The following is a 27438-nucleotide window of genomic DNA, read 5'->3' on the forward strand; positions in this document are numbered from 1 at the left end:
CACAATAGTTAACGGCCGTCGTCCCCAAGACTTCCTGGAGGATGAACATATAAAAACTTAATGACACGTCAGTCCTCTTTCGTCTCCTTCCTCTTTCAATGCACTTAATACGTCTCAGTTCTCTCTCTTCCTCTCACTCACACACACAGACACACACAAGTGGAAATTCAGTGTCACCGTTTCACTTTTATAAAGAATTTAGTTAATCTGGCGTTCATTTATGATGTATTCGTGGTCCTGGCCGAGAATCATTCCAAACATTCTAATAAAACTATGTTGGACCTTTCAGAATTTCGTAAGTTTTATAAACTTTCATTTCTAGCCACTTACATACAATTTTGTTTTTATTTTTTTCAGGTTATCTACGTTGGTAGAAATCCTAAGGATACTGCAGTATCTTTGTACAATCATTACAAACTAACGTCACATTACAGTGGTACTATGGAAGGATTTATGAATGCATTTTTAGGAAACGTAAGTAAGTATAAGTACCTGAATATTTGTGTTTATAATAGAGAAGCTTATTAAAACTGGTACATAGGCTGGTCTCACATGGTGACTAGACGAGAGTGACAGGACAGGAGTAAGAGACAAAATGTGGCGAGTGTATGAATGTAGCGCCGCTTTCTAGCGAATTTCAACAGGAATGTCAGATATGACAATGCAGCTTTTTGGGGACGACGTTCTTGAATAAATGCTTCAGGGGGTTACTGCCCCGTAACATTTCTAACCAATCCGAAGTTTTCGGCGACTTACCCGTCTACATGTACGCACTTCGTAAGCTACTGTAGGAGGTATGGCAGAAGGTACCTTGAACCCTACTACTCACTTCCTTTCCTGCCCTCACAGACCGTGCAGGCTAAAATATTTTTCTGTTTACGCACATACAGCAGGACCGATTTGAAACACTTTTCCGCACAAGCGATTTATTTTGAGTGCCAGCTTCCACCTCCTTTTTCCACCAATACTAATTGTGAGGCCGAGCGGTTCTAGGCGCTCCAGTTTGGAACCGCGTGACCGTTACGGTCGCCGGTTCGAATCCGGCCTCGGGCATGGATGTGTGTGGTATCGTTAGGTCTGTTAGGTTTAAGTAGTTCTAACTTCTAGGGGACTGATGACCACAGCAGTTAAGTCCCATATTGCTCACAGCCATTTGAACCATTCTGAACTAATTGTGATACGCACTGTATATAACTCTTTTCAGCCTAGCGCCCCAAACGCCCGCTGCGCCGTTATTGTGTGACGTCCTGTGTAGCAACCTTACAGTTGTAGAGCCTGTGGTTCCCTTTCCAGCTTGGTGCTGCAAGCCGTATCTTGTGCCGCTTGGGTCTTAAACTGACCCCGAGTACGATCCTTCATTTGGATTACCCTGCTTTCGCGGTCGCTACGCGCAGTTTTGGCAGGGGTACAGCCGTTGTGCAGCCGGATGATAGTGCCTGTTCTTTAAATTTTCTCAATAGTGTTTCTCCAAAAGTATTTCCCTCATTGCGTTCCCAGTTTTGTTCACAGATCGTCTCCGAAACACTCGCATGTTGATGGAACCTATTCGTAACACATCTAATAACGTGCCTCCGAATTGCTTCGATGCCTTCCTTTAATCCTATCTTGTGGTAACCCCCAACCACTCTAGCAGTACTCAAGAATGGTTAGCACGAGAGTTCCATTCACCGTCTCCTTTGTAAGTTAGCTGGACTTTCCTAACCCTCTCCCAATTAAGTTATATCGACCATACGCCTTGTGCTCGTTCCATTTCAAATCGCTCTGCAGTGTTACACCTCGATAATCGACGTGACTGTGTGGAGCAACACACTACTAACACTGTATTCGAACATTATATTGTCGTTTTTTCTACTCATCTTCATTAAATTACATTTTTCTACCTTTAGAGCAAGCTGCCAATTATCATACCAAACAGAAATTCTATGTCATCCTGTACTGTTCTACGGTCACTCGACGACGATACTTCCCCCATCTGCTAGACACTTAATTGTGACTTTCAGAATAATCATGTAGATGTACACTACTGATTCATCGGCAAGTAGCCGCAGTTAGCTGCTCACTCTATCCGTCAGAGCCTGCCGGAGTGGCCGTGCGGTTCTGGGCGCTACAGTCTGGAACCGAGCGACCGCTACTGACGCAGGTTCGAGTCCTGCCTCGGGGATGGATGTGTGTGATGTCCTTAGGTTACTTAGATTTAATTAGTTCTAAGTTCTAGGTGACTGATGACCTCAGCAGTTAAGTCGCATAGTGCTCAGGGCCATTTGAAGCATTTTTTTATCCATCAGATCATTTATATGTATTCAGAACATCGTCAGGTTATTTCAGTAGGTCGCTAGTATTTTCGGCCAGCTACATATATAACCTCACTACACTGTGAAATCTTCTGATGATGGCGACGCGAGAAGTAGTCGAAAACCTGAGACAGATTCTCATTTGGTGCTGCAGTAAGTCAATGAACCATTTTTTCGTGAAACTTAGATATCTTTAGAGGTTGATGACTAACAATGGCGGATACCCAGATAGAGACATACGGATGATAAATTTCTGCAGTCGACTGTCCCACGGAAAAGAGAAGTACGGCAGACGTCTATCGTATAGTAACCACTGCAACCGAAACATAAACTCACGAGGACACCGCGCCCGCTGATCAACACCGATTTGGTCTAAATTTGTTGTATGGGCAGGGCTCGTTGAGGAATGAAAGCGACAGCATCGGGAGTTCCAGATAATCAAGCATTTAGAATAAATACCAATTTTGCCGCAGGTTGCTCGACCCATAAGCCTTTTATAACACCGTAGTATCCAGATACAAGTCTGTATGCTCATAATTTTTCTTTTTTCTCAATTTTTATGCTCTTTTCCACGCAAAGAACGAAATAATACCCAATATACAGTAATTCTTTAATATACTGATGGAAAGAATAAAAAGTCTGTGCAAATTTGGGACTGCAGTTAAATTTCCATGGAAGACTTACACAAGAAATTCATACGTTAAATTAGATACTTCTGTTATTTCACAGTTGATTTGTACGAGATGGGGTGTAATTTGACGCCAAAACAGCGGTAGCAGTAATTTTCTTGATATTTTGCACCTACATCAAAAACCCCGGATTTTAGCAAACACATGGTTATTTTCAAGTTTCTGTAGAAAAAGAAACTTTGTTTACACTCATAAACGACTCTCAACCGCTGCACAGTGTGGCAGAAAATCAGGCACAGTTTCATAAAATATAGGCAACTTAATCCATTTTAAGTAGTTTTCTGAGGATGCGATTTCTTTTTCTTTCCCGATGGTATAAGACCTCGTAAAAGCCGTGTGCCCGCATGGTAATCGTTTTTGTCTGTGCAATTTGAACTAACTCTGGTGTTGGAGGGTCAGGATACTTTGAACAGACAGAGATTTGTAATGTACATGATAGTCGAAAAAGTGGAAAACGTTTTCGTTCATCGAAAATGTGCGGCTCTGTATTGGCAGGCATCCTGATCTTTCAAAGACCCCGTCATTTGTCTTTGGAAACAATATAAGGAAATTTCAAAATTGGGAACATTATTGCAAATTAGCGATCTTTTAATCCATGTAAGGTTAGTGAAAAAGCAATGGCAATAGTTAATTTATTTAAATTGACCAGGTATCGGCCTAGTTTTAGGCCACCTTTAGAACGGCACCATCAGCTGGTATTCCAGCGACTGAGGTCTACTGACTGCCCTGGACATCGTCAGCTTCAGCTGATGGTGGTATTCTGAAGATGGCGTAAGACTAGACCGAAACCGGTCATTTGAAATAAAATAACCATTGTATTGTAGACTGTTTCTCATAAAATCAAAAAATTTCGAAAATTTTGTACAAAGAGAAGAGCAAGGAAAAATAAGTGCGAATCACGGGGAAATGGAAAGTAGTGACGAGGTAGCTTGCATGCATGAATAGGATCAGCCAATGGAGTGCTCCGAGCATTCTAAATTCCAACGCATTTCGTCGTCTCCACATTTCTTTGTCACTAAGTACAGGGTTATTGTAATTGAAGTTAAACTTTTAAAATGCTTTATAAATAACACCACTGGTCAGGATGACGTCAAATTGGAACAGAATATTATCGGTGTAGGGGGAAAACATTAAGCAGAAAAAAATAGAATGAAAATCGATCACTAGAAGGCGCTGTATGTGTCAGAATATGTAAATAAAAACACCTGTTGCCCGCGCACCCACTGAAGTTAAGGGCGGCTGGGGAGATGCGAACATACGTGGAACTGCTGAAGAAATGACCACCATCATAAACCAAGCGGCTTCAACAGCGTGTCTGCTTAACACCGTTTACTGAACGTTGCTGCACTGTACAATTGCAGCAGTCACCTGGTTCATACACCGCTGCTGATTGCTGTTAATCGGAGACGAAGGCAGGGAATTTCACACCAGTATCGGAAATGGATGTCCACCGAGTGGTGACAGATGGCCTTTTAAGATGAATCATGTTTATGGTCCATCGAACAGATGGCCGTTGGCGTGTACGGAGTGAAACATCTGAAAACAAAGGGTCCAGACTGGAGCAAGAAGCGTTATGGTCTGAACAATAGTTTCGTGTCATTTCCTGGGTGATCTCGTCATTCTCGAATGCACAATGGATCAACACAAGTACTAATCTATCCTTGGGGACCATGTACACCCTTACATGCAGGTTGTTTTCCCTCGGCACGATGTCATTTACCAGCAGCACATGTCACTTACGTGAGGAAGACATTTTTACCAGTTTTAATAAATTATTGTCTCTCATTGACGTATTCACGATAGTTAGGAAGTGCTGTAGTCCGTAGCCAGCCATGAATCGGAGAGCACTTCCCACGCTGGCTGGCTAGCTGACGGAGCGACCATATGTCGCGCGTAGTGGGGTGGGGCTCGGCGCTGGACCTTAGCAACAAGCTTCAGCCTGGGAAATATACACGACGGGAAGTACCGCAATCTTGGCGCCACCTTCACCGATTTTGTTTATTTATATTTAAAAGTTAAATTCATTTATGACAACATGAATATGAAACGTCCCCTTAGAAAAATTATAAATGACTGTGCTTAAACTGACACACAATATTTTTAGCGCAACGCAATCTTTTAATAATCCCTCCAAATGAATGGTCCTGACTAACAATAACCTATACCTTTCATGAATCACTTACCTCACAAAAATCTTCGTTACTCATACTACTACAATACAGCGAGCGCCAATACTGCCAGCTAAATAAAAGACTCATACTATTGAAGGCACTAACTACTAATAGGCATAGCTAGCAAATGAAAGATTTTGATAAAGAACAAACAATGTATTTACCTTAACAGTGTTCGAAAGTCATAATATATAGCAGTTCATGACATCCAGTCTTACAAATTTACTGTCTCTGATGGACACACGTCCAGATCATCCGCTCTCAAAACTCCGCAATCTCTCTCCCCACATCCACCACTGCTGGTGGCTCACCTCCAACTGCGCAACGCTACGCGCTGTTAACAGCCAACTATCCAACACTGCAATGTCGAATATTACAACAATGCCAACCAGCCACGGACTGCACACAGCACAGCCAGTGATTTTCATACAGAGCCCTACGTGGCGTTACCAACATAAAAACCTAAACAGCCTACATACAAATACTAGGAGGAGCCTCTGGATGTTTAAATCTATTTATCATAATTTTGCCTCGTTAAAATTCACACCCGTTCATTAACAAATGCATATCTTACTAAGTACGAACTTGACCGGAAATCCACGAACTGTGACGAAACTAGTAAGAGATACGGACTGCGCGCCAAACTCGGCAGTCGGCGTTAAGAGCTCTTCCTGTCTTGTTCGATGGTAGCCATGCTCTCGGTTACGAGTAGTTTGTGACATGAGTGTTTCATTATTCATCTAATAGGAATAAAAGTGATATTACGGCATTCTGTATGTTAATTTCCAGTAAATTGATACCCCAAAGTTGATCGACAGCAGTTTCAGATAATTAGCTTCCACCGACAGAGACATCTAATGCGCCAATGAAGAATCTGCAAGGGACGACATTTAAGAGAGCTGCACCGCGCATACGTAGGAGGAAATCCGACGACACGACCCACCAAGGCGGATCAAGGAAGGTCCGACTTATACTCGCAAATTCCGGGTGGAAATGCTGACCAGTCATACTGTACGTCACATATACCACCCTCTACTGACTCGCGGCTAAGCTGAGTAATAACAGTATCAGTTTAGAAGCGAGGAATCTTGCAATGTGCATGGTTCGAAGATCACCAGGATGAGATTACCTTTCTGCTATGGCTATCAATGCCCTCGGATGTAGCCCCAATCGAGTATATGTGAAACACGACCTCGATCAGGCTGCTCGCCCCATGGACCCTCAACTGAGAAATTTAGCGCAGCTGGCCACAATACTGAAGTCGGCACTGCTCCACATACCTTCCAGATACTCACCGACAATCTTCTTGCTTATCTCGTTTCGGTCACCTCTGCAAAAGATGATTGTTGAGGCTTTTAACAGTTGGTCTCATTAATGTAAGTAAAAAGACTATTTTGTAAAATTGGGACGGCTTCTCCTGGGGCTAGGTCAACGAAAAGTAAGTGTTACAAATATACAAAGATTTCGTAGAATAATATGTTGTGTTATTCAGTTTTTCGTAGTGGAAGACAACAAAACGTAGGACAAAATAGGAAAGAAAATAAAGTTTTCTCTAGGAAAACATAATAGTGTTACTAGAAATAAGCTGCGATATCAAAATAAAAATTTACAGTTGCAATACATTAGCAGCAACGAGAGAGGTGAAGCAGTAAGCTACTTTTCCAAAGGCCGGAGTTTAAATACCCGTCCCGCCATACAAAATTTTTATTTTCCGTGATTTGCCTGAAGCACTAAGATAAATGTCAGGGCTTTTTATTCGTGATGCCTGGGCTGACATTCTCACCCATCCTCTCCCTAGTACGAGCTTGTGCATAGTCAGTAATGATCGCGTCGACGACTTGGCTCTACTACTTAGTCTACTTTGTATTAACAGATTTGATTGATTTCAGAAAGGCAAAATCTGTTAAAGGGAAAGCCATTCAATAACTGAGTAATCATGAGCAAACAATGCAGGCTTGCATACTGGGAACCAGTAGCACAGACGGCGAAACAAACAAAAGGACTAAATAAAAGACAGAAGTGCAAATGAATCTGAAATAGAAATGCAATCCGGCGACACATGTACTAAGACGTATGTGCGGTAGATGATGATGATATATGGTTTGTGGGGCGCTCAACTGCGCTATTATCAGTTCCCTTACAAATTACCAACCTTTGTTCAGTCCAAACTCTCCACTCGCCACTTTCATGAATGGTGATGAAATGGTGAGGACAACCCAAACAGCCAGTCATCTCGATGCAAGTGAAAATCCGTGACTCCGCTGGGAATCGAACTCGGGACCCCGTGTTCGGGAAGCGAGAACGCGACCGTGAGACCACGAGCAGCCGACTGGATGATAGAGAGACAAAAAATATTTTTTTCAGGATTCCATGAAATACATAATGCCGAAACGACGCCCAGATGTCACGTTATGAGATGAGAAGAACAACGTAAGTGAGTGGAACTGAAGATTCTCGTGCCAAGAAAAGCCTTCTTCAGGAAGCCTTCGTCCAAAATTGGATGCCAAATGATTTTCATGCCTAGTTATGCTATAGCAGAACCTCTAACATACTTCTGCAATGACCGCTTCTTATTTTATTGCACTTTTTACGCGAAAACGCCTAAGGCGAGGAACAGAGACTTAAATGAAGGAAAATCTGAGAAAAATCTGCCAGTCGTACACATTAAAATGAAACTCTGCGGCTGAGACAGGATATTTACCAGAAAATTTTATATCTTATGCCGCGTGGGCAATGTGCGTAAGAAACAACATATGAATTTATACGAGATTTATACGGTCCAATGTCGGACGACGACGAAGACTTCAATTTTGTAACCGTTCTGCCTTCTGGCAATCAGAATAATCTACAGACAATTCGTTCCCATTTTGATGCGAAAAATGTCAAGAGAATTACGTCGTGTTCTAGCACACTCAAGCAGCCGGTTCACCCCCACCTTGGAGTCTGGCTGATTTATTGAAATACCGTCAGGGTTTCCAAATGACCTCATCAGCGAGGGATGTGAAAGAGAGGGTTGCGGAGGAGTCCACGTTTCAGAGGCACGTCGCCCACCCGACTGGAATAGATAACACAGACTCGTCTTCGAATTTCAGAGCAAGCTGAGGACGGAATATTTCTGAAGAACTCAAGACACAGTGGTTCTGTTCCTTTAGAGATGTACCGTTAGTAGAACTTCAAATTATTTCCTCAGTCAACATAGAGTGCAGTTGATCGAAGAGGCGTAACTGATCTACGTAAAAATATTACTTATCAGATTATTATAGATTCAATTTTTTCAGGAAATTTCTAGTGACTATGGTATACCTGTCCATGTTGTTGCACAGTATGGCCAATGGTATCACACAGAATATTGCTGTTGTCAGAACTATCGCTGTTCTCACTTACGGAATTTTATAACAAATATTGATCTTCACTACGATTTTCAACATCTTTACCTCATGCTCAGGGGCAGAAACATTCACTAATTTACAAGCAGCAATCTGATATCAAGATATCAACCATAGACAATATTTCGACTTAAGAGTATTGAAGCTTGGGTGAACTGCACCTTTGTATGAATTTCAAAGCATTGTAATGCTAGAAACGTCACAAATATTTCTCCATAGGTGAATATAGAAGACTTAAAAACGCACTCAGAACAGAAACCGACAAAGTGAAAGAAAAGTATATAGATGAAGTGTTAGACGAAATATAGGGCCTACAAAGAAGAGGAAGGTACGACCTTATTTACTAGAAAAAAAAGGAGCTGAGAGATAGAGAAAAGAAAGGTCTTTCGGGATAGAAGACGTTAGAGAACAAATGGTTACTGAATAAACGGAGGTGGTAAAAATGTGGGAAGAATATGTAAACGAACATCGCCCACAAGGCACTGAAATAGAGGCAGAGGAAGAGATTGACGAAGACGAAGAAGGATCTGGCATTCTGACAACTGATGCAGAGAAGGCAGTTAATGACATGAAGAGGACGAAAGCCACAGGATATGACGACATACCAGTGGATTTGCTGAAAGAATTCGGTAAAGAGCGTTTGAAGGCATTGACTCATCTCACAAACAAAATCTACGAATGTGTGGAGTGGTCTAAGGACTTTTTGGATGTCACAGTGGTTGCCATTGAGAAGAAACAGCAACCCAAGAAATGTAGTGATTTCAGAACGATCTGCTGAGTCTTACACGTAGCGAAGATTATTGCAAGAATACTCAACAGACGGCTGGAACCCGAAATTGAAGAAGTAATAGGACAGGACCATTTTGTATTCAGGAAGGGAAAAGGAATCAGAGACACCATCCGCGTGGTGAAGATATTGTCGGAGAGAGTTTTGCCTGTTAACGAAGAAGTTTGTCTTTATTTTATAGACTTGAAAATGGCCTTTGATAGAATCAACTGGATAAAATTGATGAACATCTTTAAGAGATAGGAATAAACTAGAGAGACTGGAGACTAATTCTCAACTTGTACTTGGAACAAAGAATAAAGATGCGGCTGGACTATGGAGAAACTGGCAGTGTGCAAATAGGAAGAGACGTGAGACAAGGGTATTGTCTATCGCCGAGTCTCCTCAGCCTGTATGGGGAATGGCTGGCGATAAAACCTTTGAAAGGATGCGGAAATTTTAGATAAGGAGGACGACTCATGAATACCATCAAGTATGCAGATGACTTTGTAGTGCGTGCTAAAAATCAAAAGACAGCTGCAACATATGATGAACCAGATGGTGGAAACTGGAAGTAAAAGTGATGCGGATATGAAAAAGGGAGGACGTTTTAGGATAGCGATCGACAGTTGAGAATTGGAGGATGTGAAACAGTTCAAGTACTTGGGAAATTTAGTGATGAAAGATGCCCAATGCACCAGTGAAATTCCAGCAAGAATCGCTATGGCCAAAACTGCATTCAATAAAAAGAGGAATCTGCTGACCGGCATAGTAAGCTAGGAATTAAGGAAGAAACTGGTGAAGCGCTACATCTGGAGCATTTCACTGTATGGAGCAGAGACGTAGACCATTAGAAATAAGGAAAAAGAATACCTTGAAAGTTTTGAAATCTGGTGCTGGAGGAGAATGGAGAAGATCAAGTGGACCGATCGGGTGACGAATAACGATGTACTGATAAAAATGGGAGAGAAGCGGGACATTCTGAATACAATTTTTCAGAGGAAGTCCAACTGGATCGGGCATATACTTAGACACAGAGGGCTCATACACAAAGTCAATGAAGGGAAAATTAAAGGAACGGCAGGACGAGGAAGAAGAAGAATTCAACATTTGGATGATTCCAAAGAAGGAAAGAGATACAGCAGACTGAAGGAAGAAGCTGAAGACAGGGAATATTGGCATCAGAAATTCTCCGTACGAGAACACAGACCTGCTACTAGCAAAATATTACACAATAACATAAAAATAATGGGTGGACATTGAACTGATGCTTCGTTACAGTGAGTGTCAGAAACCCACCTCCCTCAAATTTTGTCCATCACTCGATGGGAGCATGACCAAGGCTGCAGTTTAACTGTCTAAGAGAGGAGGCTAATTTGGGTCCAATAAATTTATAATTTCAGTTAATTACAACTGACACCTTTTTGAAGACCAAGAGTTTATTTCCAAACAAACCACGGCAAGAATCTAAAGGTCAAATCAGATATTGTATACTGGTAAACGTTTCCAGCGTACTTCCCTTGTAAACCCTCTTGCAGTTCACCACTTCTATTGTGACCACACATTGTAATGAGGTGTACAGCGATATAAATCGAGAGCCGTTCTCACGGTCTCCATCAGCTGTTTTTTGCTACTTCGAATATACCGGGACTAAAGTGCGCGCCACGCACATCTCCAAGTCAACTGAGCCTCCTCATCTTCATGTAAGTAGGAAACCAATTAAATATTATTCATACCCCGTATCGATATATGTAACTGCCTTACGCTATTTTCTCAGAATTTGAACAAATATTCCGTATCTATCATCATGTATGCAACACGTCTCATATTTCAAGTCAATAATTTCATAAACGTGGTTGAGCCCCATTATTCTTTCAAACTACAAACAGCTATCAATCTCTGACCAAAATGAGTTCCGCTCTGAAATAAAAATAAATAATCTTCATCATCATCGTCATCTTCGCATTAAATACGTATTAGGCGTTTCATGTTTTACCTGTCCCGTGGTACCAATCGCTTCCTCGACCTTTGTTGACGTCTTATTCAAAGTGGCTTCAATATTCTTATATGCAGAGGTACTCTTTGTCCACTCATTTGATCGATATAATCGTTTCACTTCCTCCTGTTTTCTTGTATTGTTTTGAGAATGGTAAAAACATATGATTCTTTCATAGTTTCAGGATTTCCAAATCTGTCTGCAGTAGTACTTCCCGTTACTGCTCTTAGAAACCTCGTCTCAGTAGTTTATAAGCGACGTGTTTGATGTTTACTTATGACACGCGATTCAATTCCGTATAAAAGCACTGGATTTCCCATCGTCTTATAAATTTTCGAACTTGTTTCTTTCTTCGTTTATTATTTTAGACATCTGTTTTTTGTTCCACATATACTCCCAAACCTCGTTATTTCAAATCTATGTCTTTGTTATACTCATACGTTATGTCACAACCTAAATAGTTATGACGTTTTACCTGCTCTACTTTTCCTTCATCACAATTGTTGTCAGTACAGGATATTTTTCTTTAAGAGCCTCTGACTTGGTCTTCTTTTCTAAAATTGTCGCAAGATGTTCTTCACAAATCTTACCTAATAAATGAATTCCGATTTGAAGGTCACCTTCATTCTCTGACAGCAGGGTGGCCTTGTCTGGAGAAAAAAAAAGCAATTCGAGCACTGTTAAAAATCTCCTTCCGTTTCCGAATTGCGTTGTGTAAATAAAAATTAAAAATCATAGGTGAAGTGCTGCACGCTTGTCTCCCTAGCTACTTTGTGACTGTACAGTACCATTTATAGCTAAATTTACTATCGTTTGTTCGTACAGATATTTTAAAACGGTTATTTGGTGTTGTGGAGACTTTTTCATAATTATATGCATTATACAATCCTGGAAATGGAAAAAAGAACACATTGACACCGGTGTGTCAGACCCACCATACTTGCTCCGGACACTGCGAGAGGGCTGTACAAGCAATGATCACACGCACGGCACAGCGGACACACCAGGAACCGCGGTGTTGGCCGTCGAATGGCGCTAGCTGCGCAGCATTTGTGCACCGCCGCCATCATTGTCAGCCAGTTTGCCGTGGCATACCGAGCTCCATCGCAGTCTTTAACACTGGTAGCATGCCGCGACAGCGTGGACGTGAACCGTATGTGCAGTTGACGGACTTTGAGCGAGGGCGTATAGTGGGCATGCGGGAGGCCGGGTGGACGTACCGCCGAATTGCTCAACACGTGGGGCGTGAGGTCTTCACAGTACATCGATGTTGTCGCCAGTGGTCGGCGGAAGGTGCACGTGCCCGTCGACCTGGGACCAGACCGCAGCGACGCACGGATGCACGCCGAGACCGTAGGATCCTACGCAGTGCCGTAGGGGACCGCACCGCCACTTCCCAGCAAATTAGGGACACTGTTGCTCCTGGGGTATCGGCGAGGACCATTCGCAACCGTCTCCATGAAGCTGGGCTACGGTCCCGCACACCGTTAGGCCGTCTTCCGCTCACGCCCCAACATCGTGCAGCCCGCCTCCAGTGGTGTCGCGACAGGCGTGAATGGAGGGACGAATGGAGACGTGTCGTCTTCAGCGATGAGAGTCGCTTCAGCCTTGGTGCCAATGATGGTCGTATGCGTGTTTGGCGCCGTGCAGGTGAGCGCCACAATCAGTACTGCATACGACCGAGGCACACAGGGCCAACACCCGGCATCATGGTGTGGGGAGCGATCTCCTACACTGGCCGTACACCACTGGTGATCGTCGAGGGGACACTGAATAGTGCACGGTACATCCAAACCGTCATCGAACCCATCGTTCTACCATTCCTAGACCGGCAAGGGAACTTGCTGTTCCAACAGGACAATGCACGTCCGCATGTATCCCGTGCCACCCAACGTGCTCTAGAAGGTGTAAGTCAACTACCCTGGCCAGCAAGATCTCCGGATCTGTCCCCCATTGAGCATGTTTGGGACTGGATGAAGCGTCGTCTCACGCGGTCTGCACGTCCAGCACAAACGCTGGTCTAACTGAGGCGCCAGGTGGAAATGGCATGGCAAGCCGTTCCACAGGACTACATCCAGCATCTCTACGATCGTCTCCATGGGAGAATAGCAGCCTGCATTGCTGCGAAAGGTGGATATACACTGTACTAGTGCCGACATTGTGCATGCTCTGTTGCCTGTGTCTGTGTGCCTGTGGTTCTGTCAGTGTGATCATGTGATGTATCTGACCCCAGGAATGTGTCAATAAAGTTTCCCCTTCCTGGGACAATGAATTCACGGTGTTCTTATTTCAATTTCCAGGAATGTATTTCTGTGAACATTATCGAATGCCTTAATAAAATCACAGTACGCTAAATGGGTTTTCCTGTTATGTTCTCTCTGTTTTCCGACTGTTTGTATAATTATAAATATTGCACCTGTTCTCGACCTGCCCATCCGAAATCGCATTTGTTATTCTAATAGGGTCTCGGCTATAATTTTAACCTCTGGTTCACTATTCTTGCATTAACTTGGTATCGGTGTTCAGCATACTGAATACACTATTGTAGAAGGCTGACCCCATATTTCAGCAGTTCAGCGTTCATGCCATGAACACCTTTAGCTCTTCTATACTTTGAGGAGTTAAGGGCTTCTCGTAGTTCATCTTTTCATAAAACGTCCACGCATCCTACTTCAAACTCATCTTATTTGTTCTCTGTGGAACATGTTTGCTCATACCGCAGGTTCATGTCATGTTCTATCCATTTTGCTTGTTGGATGCTATTTATTTTAGGAATTTATTTTTCTGTTTGATTAAGCATCTTCACTGATTCATAAGCTGTCATTCTCCTTCCGTGAATATCGTCTTCTATTACACTAATAAAAGTATCCCAAGATTCTTCATGAGCTGGCTTCACTGCTACATCTACTGCATTCTTCTCTACTCTGTAAGTTTCATGGTTCTCCTCTAGCAGTTCATTGAGACACTTAAGATAACATTCTTCTTTTTTTAATACCCTTGTGTGTGTGGCCATCTTCAGGAGCAGCTGCTATCATGTACTATCTGTCTTGAGCTGACTGCAGTGTAATTAAGAAGAACTACACCAGATGCGTTTCGCTTTTATTTACAAAGCATCTTCTGTGGTATTGGTGTTTCTTTACATAGTCTGCACCTTCCCCTCTTCCTAGCAGTGGTTGATGTCGACATGCTTCATCTCACATCTGCAGTTTTTGGCATTTTGTGTTATTTCCTGCACTGCACTATTTGTAATGGGCTTTCTTAACCATTTTTCATTCATCACTGCTACACGTATCTTTTCTTTATAACTTTACAACTTATAGTTCAGATGTCCAAAGTTTTAACAGTTTCTTCCTTCTTACATTTTTCTTTCTTCCTAAAACGTCCTCAACTTCTTGCTTAACTGAAGTTTATATATTTTTTTCATTCGTTCTCTACATGTTGCGCTTCTTCTTTCTGCGCTAGTTATTGACCAAGTGTCTTTTGGTACAGATGCCAGATGATGTCCGCAGTTAGTTAATATAGTTAATACATTTCCTTCAAAACCTTCTCTTCTGTCAATAGTTAGTTCTATCTCCTTATGGTGCTTACATCTGTTTGAGATATTATCAAGAAATGATCAAAATCTGGCATATCCTCTATATCGTCTTCATCTCTTACTTTTTAAAAATTTTCGTTCCCGATAATGTAGTCAATAAGAGCTTAGATCCTCGAGATGACTGTGGATGTCCTTTTTTCCGTAAGAAAGCATTGGTTATACTTATTTTGTTAAACGAAACAAAATCTGTGAGCAATCTTTCAATACTGTTTATGATGTATTCTCACTTCTTTTCTATAAACTCACGTTTTTATGTCCTACCCTTGCTTTTAGGCATCCTGTCATATTATTTGATGCTATTGTTGTATATTATTTTCGAATTACATTGACAATAAGGACTTTCATGTACCATTCATATTTTCAAATATATGTGTTCAACTTCATCTACATTTTGGTTTAGTACTCCATTACTTGGTAAGCTTCATTGCGTAAAGTGCCGTCCTAAGTTGAAGTTAGTAACCGTTTAACCAATATCCAGAATGAAACTTGCACTCTGCAGTGGAGTGTGCGCTGATATGAAACTTCCTGGCATATTGTAACTGTGTGCCGAACAGAAACTCGAACTCGGGACCTCCGCCTTTCGCGGGTAAGTGCTCCACCATCTGAACTACCCAACGGCGACTAACGGCTCGTCCTCGCAGCTTTAATTTGCCAGTACCTCGTCTCCTATCTTCCAAACTTCACAGAAGCTCTCCAGCAAACCTCACAGAAACAGCACTCCTGGAAGAAAGGCTTAGCCATAGCCTGGGAGATATTTCAGGTTTTTACTATGCAGCGTAGTGTGCGCTGATATAAAATATCCTGGCAGACGGAAACTGTCTGCCGGACCTAGACTCGAACTCTTGACTTTTGCCAGGCTGTGGTTAAACCATGACTCAGCAATATCCTTTCTTCCGAGAGCTCTAGTTCTGCAAGGTTTCAGGAGAGCTTCGTGAAGTTTGGAAGGTAGCAGACAAGATACGTGCAGAATCACACGGTCGTGTGTCGTATTCCGCATCTCAGATAGTAAAGCACTAGTCCGCGGAAGTTGAAGTTCAGAGTTCGAATCTCGATTCGGCACACAGTTTTAATCTGCCAGGAAGTTTCGTTGTACAATATATTTTCGATAAGTGATTTTCTACAGCTTGTAACTGTTCTAAATATGTCATGATTACCGCCTTCAGCTGCTAATATATTTCTTTTTTTAGCAACCAGTTTCGGTGTAGAGACCTGGATCAAGTTCTTACTTAAAATGATTTACAGCATCATAGTAGGCGAAGATATCATTTCCGCTAAATAATAAACTGCATGTAACTGTCATTATTCTCACATCCTAATACAAATTACATCGTCACTATATAAATAGTGTCAGGCAGTGCACTGCATAGCATTTGTATTGTGTTACGATGTTACAGCAGAGACGGATGAATGGTTTTGTTATCTCGAAGTCAGTGATTTCACCTAATATAACGCTGTAAATTCTTCTAGAGAACGTGATGATGGTCTGTAGACCGAAATTGCTTAAATGAAGAATGTTACCTGCAGCTCGAGACTGAAATATTGACATTATTCTAAGCATTCCCCTCCCTGCCATCCAACAACGTGTTTTGGCTTGTTTTTAGGGTTGTTGTTTGATAGCGCCAGGATTGTGGTCTATTAAGTCTGCTGTTGCTGCTCACGTTTTTTGGGACCCTATGACTGTCATGTGAACACGGAATCGATAGGTTCAAGAGGGTCATATTCAGTGCCAATCTGAATGACCCCACCGTAGTAGCATTGCTGGTGGCAATTTTTGTATCGTCTGTACAGCATCTTACGTCCACGTCAAGTGCCTTGCTTCAGGAAGTGACTCGTTTACAGCACAACAGGTATCCACACACACAACGAGTGGAATGTTATGGGTTCTCAGAACGGCGACAGTTTCTGCGTTGCGTCTCCCCTTGTCGCGGGAAAAAAAAGAGAGATGGGTAACCCCAGTCTGCACAACAATACTGGAAACAACACTAGCACCGCGTCACTTAGAACGACTCTTGGTTCTTGGTGCTCCGGTGCTCCTTTACGCCGCGCCAGGGATGGTAGCTCTGCCTACTAAATATCGCATGATGTATACACACAAATCACCTATCGATATAATTACATATTCTCCCTACCGTTACAGCACATGCACAGTAATTGCGATAAATTTCGTTAATTGATATAGTTTTGAAGTAGTGATTTTAAGGCCACCAGAGTATGTACAAAGGATCTCAACATTCCAAGCCAACATCATCTTTTGTGCTGCATTATACGGCACAGAATGCATATTAATTGTGCTGATTTCATATACTCAACCATTTGTTTCAATTTTTCAGTTTTCTACACTCCATACTGGAACCATGTTTTGGGATTCTGGAAAAAGAGGGGAGAATCGCACCTACTTTTCAACACAGTAGAAGAAATGAAGCAGGTAATGGAATTTCAGTTAAAACTAGAGCGTCCATCACATTTCACTGTGTGTGACAAAATGTGCACAGCTTTTCATAGCACGTATGAACGATACACAATGTATATGCAAAACCACTTGTACGGAATAGAGTATAGCATACGATGGTAGATGAGCTTCACAACTAAGACCATAGCATTATGAAGAACGGTAGAGAGTTCTAACATTTAGCAACATAACAGATGAAACATTTGTTTGTTTAAACTGTCTGTTGACATTTATTATCACTTGCACATATCTCTTCCGTAATGCATATGAGAATTTTAGAGATATTTTTAATGAATTGTTTACTGCTTCTTGACACCTATCCACCATCTACTTCCGTTTCCGGCACCAAAATTTGTCGAATAATTTCTCCCTTTTCCTCTTCAGTCATTCGAATAATTTTGTTTTCAGTCTCTCAAAGATTTAAGCTTCATTATGTTCTTGCAAATCTTTATTGAGTTTACAGTGTTTGTTGATGCAGAGATACACATTTAATATGGCATTGGAGACAAGGTAATTCATTGCAGGATTTTTGCTTATGCATCATTTGTATCTCCAGTTACCTAACTTGTTTTGCGCAATTAAATTGTTGCGCTTTAGAATGACTGGCGCTTTAAAGGTAGGTCACAGATGAGTGACTTAAAAGTAGAGAAGAGTATAGCTCCCATGTCTGGTTCTTGTCAACGTCATTAGCAGTAGGGACTGGAGCAATTCATTGTGGTATATTTATATCAACTGAGTACTGCTCATTTTATTTCATATTCTGAAAGAGAATTTCGCACCTCAAAGGGTTTGAAAACCTGTGATAGTAATTTATGAGAAGAGAAGAGCATATGGACTTCGTAAGATGACACGTAGTCTTTGATGATCGAATGTTGAGTAAGTGCGATGTTCCTCGTCATTAAATACACTCCTGGAAATTGAAATAAGAACACCGTGAATTCATTGTCCCAGGAAGGGGAAACTTTATTGACACATTCCTGGGGTCAGATACATCACATGATCACACTGACAGAACCACAGGCACACAGACACAGGCAACAGAGCATGCACAATGTCGGCACTAGTACAGTGTATATCCACCTTTCGCAGCAATGCAGGCTGCTATTCTCCCATGGAGACGCTCGTAGAGATGCTGGATGTAGTCCTGTGGAACGGCTTGCCATGCCATTTCCACCTGGCGCCTCAGTTGGACCAGCGTTTGTGCTGGACGTGCAGACCGCGTGAGACGACGCTTCATCCAGTCCCAAACATGCTCAATGGGGGACAGATCCGGAGATCTTGCTAGCCAGGGTAGTTGACTTACACCTTCTAAGGCACGTTGGGTGGCACGGGATACATGCGGACGTGCATTGTCCTGTTGGAACAGCAAGTTCCCTTGCCGGTCTAGGAATGGTAGAACGATGGGTTCGATGACGGTTTGGATGTACCGTGCACTATTCAGTGTCCCCTCGACGATCACCAGTGGTGTACGGCCAGTGTAAGAGATCGCTCCCCACACCATGATGCCGGGTGTTGGCCCTGTGTGCCTCGGTCGTATGCAGTCATGATTGTGGCGCTCACCTGCACGGCGCCAAACACGCATACGACCATCATTGGCACCAAGGCAGAAGCGACTCTCATCGCTGAAGACGACACGTCTCCATTCGTCCCTCCATTCACGACTGTCGCGACACCACTGGAGGCGGGCTGCACGATGTTGGGGCGTGAGCGGAAGACGGCCTAACGGTGTGCGGGACCGTAGCCCAGCTTCATGGAGACGGTTGCGAATGGTCCTCGCCGATACCCCAGGAGCAACAGTGTCACGCCCCACGTGTTGAGCAACTCGGCGGTACGTCCACCCGGCCTCCCGCATGCCCACTATACGCCCTCGCTCAAAGTCCGTCAACTGCACATACGGTTCACGTCCACGCTGTCGCGGCATGCTACCAGTGTTAAAGACTGCGACGGAGCTCCGTATGCCACGGCAAACTGGCTGACACTGACGGGTGGCGGTGCACAAATGCTGCGCAGCTAATGCCATTCGACGGCCAACACCGCGGTTCCTGGTGTGTCCGCTGTGCCGTGCGTGTGATCATTGCTTGAACAGCCCTCTCGCAGTGTCCGGAGCAAGTATGGTGGGTCTGACACACCGGTGTCAATGTGTTCTTTTTTCCATTTCCAGGAATGTATCTTGACGGTAGTTAAGACAAAGCTATTCCAACTATTACTCGACACTATAAATCTACTATCGATACAAGTCTTCAAATATTTTTATCACTATTTCGTAGGTACATCATAAGGTAGAAACATCACATATTGTTAGAAGATAACTTTACGGAACGAAATAAAAATTTTTAATTGGTGTATGGTAACGTCTGTCACAGTTTCGCTCTTATGGTGTTAAGTGAGTGTGCTCTACAAACAACTTAAACTCGATAACAGTTTTACGCAGCGGTATGCCCGCTTCAGTAGTAACTCGGTATTAGATGTAGATTTCGATGTTGGTTAAAAACATGTGTAAGCGCCTGTCGCCGGCCGGTGTGGCCGTGCGGTTCTAGGTGCTTCAGTATGGAACCGCGTGACCGCTACGGTCGCAGGTTCGAATCCTGCCTCGGGAATGGATGTGTGTGATGTCCTTAGGTTAGTTAGGTTTACGTAGTTCTAAGTTCTAGGGGACTGATGACCACAGATGTTAAGTCCCATAGTGCTCAGAGCCATTTGAACCATTTTTTAAGCGCCTGTTATCGTGCTACCTCTTCTTTTGACCATAGGGAACTGGCAGGTGACAATTGAGTTTTATTTCTTAGAAACAGTGCAAGTATGTAATCACGGCAATTAAAGAAACTGACTGATAATTGGCCACTTTCTCTTCATAACTCGTACTCAAGCTAGATGGTGGAAGAACAATACGGTTTTGATATTTCTCGCGCTTGTGTCCCTCACCTCATCCGTCTTTGACAAATCCGTTTCTAGAAAGAGGGAGACTGCTTTTACCGAAAGTATTCGATCGTTGTTACAATTTTTATTCCATATTCATTGTGTCAGGAATCTAAATCGGGACGTTCTTTTTCATAGTCAAATATTAAATGATCAATAATTATTTCAGTATTAGGATGTGTAAACTTCATTTTAGTTACATGCACGTAAATGTTCTCTTCGCTCGTTTCAGTGTCTTCAGGAAATCATCAAAAGAACTGCTCACTTCCTAGGCAAGAGGCTGACTGACCAAGAAGTGAACATGCTGATGGAACATTTGGAGACGTTTCAGTCGCTGAGGCGGTTCACTGGGCTCCGGATAGCTGCCAGTGGAGAGGACCCTTTGGGCACAGGAAGCGACGACGTTGACGGTCGACTGACCCCGGAAATGTTAGCGCGTTTCGACAGATGGAGTGAAGAGTCCCTTCAGGGTACAGGGTACACCGGGCCTGTGTAATGTTTGACAGTAGAATTACGGATCGTCAAACGCCGCTTCTGTTGTTCATACGAGAAATGACTACGGATAGCCATGACGCTTTGCCATTTCCTTTTTTTGTTACTATATTTTCAGGATAATTTTCTCAATTACGTAAAGCATTTGCCAGTATTTTATTTAGCGTTAACTACGGCATGCATAAGAAATATGAAGGTAAAATGTGAAATAAAATCTGTGCAGTTCGTGTGTAGTAACCTCGCTGTGCCAGAGATATACATACTTCATTATTCGGTAATTAATTATTCTTAGATTTAAAGCACTGTCTCAATGAATCATCTTCGTGAGTAATCCGTTAACATGAGATGTTTTATGTTTTCCTTCACAATGAACATCTTACGTTGTGTAAACGTATTTGAAATACTTTGATATGAAGCTTAACAATAAAACATTTACGAATGCCAAATATTTCTCAGAATAAACAGCTTAGAATTATTTCTTTTCCTACTCCGTTTTCCCACGTAGAACTACATATCCTTGCTCAAGATTCTCCAGAAGTACAAAGCGAACTCACTGAATCTGATAATTTCGCTACACTGCTGCAAATTAGAGTGTAAGTAAACAGAGCAATGCTCGTCTATGGTACCGATTTTCATGATATGATATCTACATCATTACGTAAACCTGCACTGAAAACATCTGTAGAGTACATGACTGAAAGTACTGTCAACTGCGCTACTCATGAAAGCACCTTTTAGTTCATTTAGCGGCCAAATGAGACACTACATCCACATTCACTGGACGAATTCTTCGCTAATACAGTTTTCACTCGCTTCTCCCATCCCCATGGCCTTTCGGACTTTTAACTTGTTTGATGTGGCCTGTCAACCTCACCATGTTATAGCAGCACTTACAGCCAACATCTTCCACTCTTTCCAGTATATATTTCACTTTCCGTTCTTCGCTGGCATATGCACTTTATTTCCGGATATCTTAATTCACTAGGTACCCCCCATTCTAGTTTATGTGAACCATGCCGTCATTTCCAAACAGTTCTACGATCAACGTCTTAGTTACTTACATTTCCTCTGAATAATCAGTATCCATCTGTAACACCACATATCAAACGATATGAATCTTACTATCCCGATTTTTCCACAGTCGACACTCCTCTTCCATGCAACGTTGTGCTCTAGAGATACGCTGTCAAATTAAAGCCTATATTACGATATCAGTATGCTTCTTTGGCCCGGAAAGCTTACTGGGACGATGATCCCTTCTTTCTTTCATATACGTCTCGTGAAAACTTGCAATTTATGAACATTAAATACTGTCCTTGGTTTATGCGCACACTGAACCTCATCCCACTTCTCTTTCTTTTACTTTTCCTAAGTGCAGGTTAAACAGTATAAGAGGAAGACATCACTATTCTGTTGCGTCATTTTAATACCCCATCTAGGTTTTCAAGTTTATGGTAGCCTTTATATTTTATGAAGTAATAGCTTTTTCATGAGATGAGAAAACATTTTATTTTCCAAGCACAGATCAAAAACTGACAAGAATAAACAATTCGTAACCAAGCCGACTACGGCAAAGATAAATATCTATCAGCTGCAGCTTTCACCCGCTGTTTTTGGCGCAGTGGATAAATGACGTCGCCACATCAGCCCCCCCTCCTTTTGAAACCGGGTGCACCAGGTATGTGGGGAAACTTGCACTTGATTTTTCTACCAGCTCTCGTGAAAATATCTGGTGCTGGCAATGGCTGCTCCTGTTCTGCACTTGCTGCTTCGTTGTCCTCTTCTGAAACCGAGGGCTCGGCGAGACTCTCTGCTGTTTCTTTGGCCTCCACGTTTGAGGGTGACTTACAATACCTGTTTTTAGAAGTCTGTCGAACTCAGCTCGCGCCGCGAGCAGCTTCTCTGGAGGCAGACGCCGCGGGCGGAAGGCAACGGGTTGACCTTGTGTCGTGCTGATGTGGTGTTGAGTATTGTGTCTGCATTTCCTGGTTGCGTTGACGGGTTCGGTAAGTGCTGGAAAGTCTTGAAGCAGTTTACGAAAAAGTGATTCCTCCGACAGTGCTCTGATATTGCCTACAGTATACGAATCGTTACGACTGTGGGGTGTCTTCTTGCGTGACGCACACGTGTGCGCCCCGCTTAGTTGCGGATACGAAATCGTATGACAATATCCCGACGCGGATGACGCGGTAGAGGACCCGGAAATCTTCGTGCGCAAAACACGGGCACATCGCACTGCACTTGAACCGACGTGGAAGACGCAACAGGCAATATCCCTTCTGTGGGAACTGTCACCAAACGACGGTTAACCAGGTCGGGCATAAGTCGGTAGTTCCGTAAAAAGTCCGCTCCAAATATATGACTCGGCACATCAGCAACCACAAAAGTCCATTTTGGATGGAAGTTGGAATTCAGATGTAATGCCAACTGTTTCTCACCATAGGTAGATATTCTGGAATTGTTTGCCGCAGTCAGCACATGTTGCGTTGTTGTCGTAAGTATATCACCTCTCTTTCTTGGATAAACACTGACTTCTGAACCTGTGTCAATCAGAAACTTTTCACCTGAAGAGAGGTCCAACACGAACAATCGGTGTGATTGGTTGACTGCAGATACCGTGGCGTTTTCACCTCTTTGAATCACGCTATGACTCGGGCGCCTATGTTGTTGTTGACTAACGTTAGCGCCCTTTAACGCCCGCCTTTTAAGTTTGGGTAGCTGCAGGGTTGAATACATTGACGGGCAGTGTTACCGAAGCGTCTGTGGTACCAGCACCATTGATCTGTCAGATCCTGTTGGATAGCATTTCTTCGTCTTTTCCAGCTGCGACTTCGTAGCTGCTGGTGGTGTGAAGTTACTTGCACGTTGAGTTTTGCCACTTGTGTTGCCAGTTGCTGTATGGTGGGTTCGGTCGATGAGCACTGCTGTTGGGAAGCATTATTGCATGTTCCTGGCTCACTGACGTCAGATTCCATCACACTACACGTTCTTGGGCCTCTATCCTGGCTGTAGTTGAATTCGGAACACGCAGAAACTTCGGTTAAGGTGTTAGCGATGGTGTCTGCCTTTTTTGCTAAGACTTGCAATGGTAAGTCTGTTTCTGCTGCAATGACGGCACGGATGTTGGCAGGAAGTTTACGAAGCCATATTAGACGTAAAGATTCTTCAGCTAGGAGTTCCGGGCCGGCTAATGTACGTAAGGCTTTGAGTACTTGTGACGGAGTCTTGTCGCCCAAATCTTCGTATGCGAAAATTTTTTGTAGTCGCAAATCTGCTGACAACGTATAATGCCGTATGAGAGCTTCCTTTAGCACAAAGTAATTTTGTTGCGACAAGGTTTCTTCCACTTGCTCTATCACTTCTAAATTTAGATGTGAAACCACTATATTAAATTTGTCAATGTTGTTAGACACTCCACGCTGCCGAAATATGCATTCAGCCTGCGTGAACCAGAGCTGGGGGCGCGTCGGCCAGAACGCGGAAAGCTTAACATTTCCGTGTCGCGCGTAGGTACTCCCATCTTTTGCGTTAACATCTGTCGTTCCGTTTTGTGGCGAATCAAAGGGCGTGGACCGCGATCCTTGGTCGAACAGACTGTAGTCTTCAATCTTGATTCCACTGCCCCATGCTTTTGTCTCTGAATTCATTATTCTCGTCGGTATATATATTTTCTTTATGCTTCTGCTACGATTTTTCGGGGTCACCACTATGGAAGCCTTTATATTTTATGAAGTAACAGCTTTTTCATGAGATGAGAAAACATTTTATTTTCCAAGCACAGATCAAAAATTGACAAGAATGAACAACTCGTAAGCAAGCCGACTACGGCAAAGATAAATATCTATCAGCTGCATCTTTCACCCGCTGTTTTTGGCGCAGTGGATAAATGACGTCGCCACAAGTTTACTGAGCTAGATTCCAAAGCAGTACATGAAGCTAGGGGTTAGAATTACTAGTATATTGAGAGACTGACGGCCAGCCTACAGTAAAATATTGTCAAGATCTATAGTATACAACCATCAAGAACTCATAAATTGGAAGAGAAAATGACAACCAAGTTTAGTGATCGAAGATATTCAACAGTTGTTTTATGGCGCCAACAATTTATTTCCTAAGCTTAAATATTTTTCTTTGAGATCTTATAAAATAATTATTTGGTAAACTCGCTGTCGATTATTTTGATACTGAACAGATAATAACAATTTTACTTGCAGTAATTCGTTGTAGTTGAAAGTTCAAATTTATTCTTAACATCTTCGTCATGATCTTCTACCCTCCCTATCCCTCGTTAACTGAATCCTCAATGATATGAAAGCTATTGGTTCCATACATACTGGCCTACGGACATTTGCCTATCTGTAGTAATAGTACCTGAACAAAACGGATAATTCCATGACATAAGAGCTATTTAATTTATCTTTCAACTTCCATCCTGAAAATGTCACATTTCATTTACCAGAAGCAAAGTTGTAGTTTCCTGTAAAGAAAGATTTCGTATATTTCTGGCTTCTTGCCAATCGCTAAAGCGCCACAGCACTTACTACGCAGGTATTTGACGTTTCATAGCTGTTTCCAAAGCTAGATTTTCATGCCTATAACTACACATGAAAGATAAATACCCCAATGCGTAATTTGGCTTTACTTCCACTTCTTCTAAGGATCCTTCACAGCAAGAAGTGCTCTTGGCATTTAGAGTGCTAAGTACCCGGAAGTTTGCAGGAACTTTGACCTAAGCGTTCGCTGTAGAACGCAAGAACATTGGTAGGTCGGTCGTCCAGCTACATTACCACGCAGTTGAACGTACCGGGAACATTCATAAACATGTGACGATGTAGCAAATTTACATTCAGCCAGAACGTATAAGAAGTAAATGCTCAGGAACCGTTTGGTGAGCAGTTTGCGATCAACAGAATGTTTCATAGAATTATAAATTAGTATTACGCTGTATTTAAACTTATATTTTTGAGACATATTTGAATTCGACAATGACCACGTTTGAAGACAGAGTTATCCTAATGACGTACCTTCACGAAAGTTCCAGACTTGTGATAATTCAACCACGCTTCCAATTTTGTACATATTCTCATTAAGGAGAGCTTTTACTAAAATATATTCGGTTGTTATTTGTAATTCAGTGATGTAAAGGCAGGAAAAAATTTAATAAACTGGGAGAACTATAACGACCAATTAACGAAAGGGAAAGAAGAAATACAGCAGAATACGACGCGTAAAGGCAATAAGGAAGAGTGAGAAAAGATAATCCTGAGAATAAATGATTTTTTAGTAACTAGTAGCAAATACACCGTTCGAAAACCACAAGAGGAGCAGATATAGTTGAAAAAGGTTTCGAGCTTATTGACGATATCAGCTGAATTGCATCTCTATGAGGCATATGTTCCGATATCAGATAGTGGATTGTCAGGAATAAACTGAAGTTTAAGAGAATTTTCAGATAAGTGGATGCGGTGAGAAGCAGGATACTGAAGCTCTGTGGAATGATGTTCATTTGCAAGTACCTCAGACTATGGGTACTGCGATAGTGATTACGATAGTACATAGTTCAGATGAAGGAGAATGTACACCCAAGAAAAGGTTAATCACAGCAGTTGGACGAAGTTGGAAGATGACATATAACTGAGAGTACTGTAGGTAAAAGAGCAAAAAGTTCCATTGACTAACAAAAGAAGGAAACAGAAAAATCTATGGGAAAGCAAAGAAATACAAGAATGTAAGTAAATAGGTTATGTAGCGAATCTCCAATGAATTTCTTTCAGGAATAAAATGAAAAAATCGAAAACCAAATAGTTCACGGATGGACAGATTAAGCATTTAGGAAGCATTTAGGGAAGACAAAATAACTGTCGGAGAAAATCAAGGGCGTCAACAACAGTAGTGCTGAGGGAAATCCACTGGTAAGCGCAGTGGAAACAGCGGAGAGGTTGAGGAGAAAGTTTAGGACTAAGTGATTCAAGATGAAATGAGCAGTGGTGCGTAAAACTGGTAATCAGACAAGTCAGAAGTTCAGTGTGTTTCCCAAAATCAGTTGAGGATTCCCCATCCTCCCTCGTAAAAAAAGGTACAGGGTGGTTATAAGTAAAGTTAAACTTTCGGAACGCTGTAGAAATAACACTACTGGTCAGAATAACGTCAAATTGCAACGGAAAATTATCGGAGAAGGGGATAATATGCGGCAGAAGAAAAGTAAATACTCACGTAATGTAGCAATAGATGGCACTGTAAGAATCATAATTTAATATTGGTCGACTACAAAAGACAAAGGAATAGTACAATAATGCCTAAGGTGTACTGCTCAGTGTGCATGGCTGTACAGGTACCATACTATTAGTTACGTAAGCACATCCACCACGGCAAAGTCAAATCAGATCGGATGGGAAAAAACTGTTTTTAATTGTCCTGAATCCAATAACCGCATAAAAACCATGAATCATGTCGCTTTTTAACAGCCCTGAGGCCAAAAATTGCACAAAAAGTGCCAATCACATAGGTTTTTAACACTCCCGAGGCCAAAAGTCGCATAAACAGCATGAATCAAAACCAAATCCGATGTGTTTCCGGGTTCACGTTCAGAATGTATTGCGCAATTTGTGCCCTCAATGCAGGTAAGTTTGCAATCGGAAGACTGGACACTTCATCATTCAGATAGCCCCGCAGCCAGAAGCCATAAGG

At 42.4% G+C, this 27438-nt stretch overlaps 1 protein-coding gene across 1 annotated transcript; it reads left to right on the top strand.

Annotated features, from left to right (window-relative positions):
• Positions 1–396: 396 nt before the first annotated feature.
• Positions 397–20863, top strand: LOC126483715 (luciferin sulfotransferase-like). The gene is made up of 3 exons (XM_050106809.1): positions 397–478; positions 17225–17319; positions 20492–20863. Exons 1-3 carry the CDS (start codon positions 442–444, stop codon positions 20753–20755), a joined length of 396 nt encoding a protein of 131 aa, XP_049962766.1. The 5' UTR covers positions 397–441; the 3' UTR covers positions 20756–20863.
• Positions 20864–27438: the final 6575 nt, after the last annotated feature.

Source organism: Schistocerca serialis, chromosome 6 (assembly GCF_023864345.2).
Source record: "Schistocerca serialis cubense isolate TAMUIC-IGC-003099 chromosome 6, iqSchSeri2.2, whole genome shotgun sequence".
Classification (NCBI taxonomy): domain Eukaryota; kingdom Metazoa; phylum Arthropoda; class Insecta; order Orthoptera; family Acrididae; genus Schistocerca; species Schistocerca serialis.

Excerpts from the sequence above, each read along its gene's own strand:
- LOC126483715 (XM_050106809.1), top strand. The coding sequence starts at position 442 with ATGGAAGGATTTATGAATGCATTTTTAGGAAACGTAA. Across the intron at positions 479-17,224 it reads TGCATTTTTAGGAAACGTAA|TTTTCTACACTCCATACTGG; the intron begins GTAAGTATAAGT and ends TCAATTTTTCAG. Across the intron at positions 17,320-20,491 it reads CAGTAGAAGAAATGAAGCAG|TGTCTTCAGGAAATCATCAA; the intron begins GTAATGGAATTT and ends CGCTCGTTTCAG.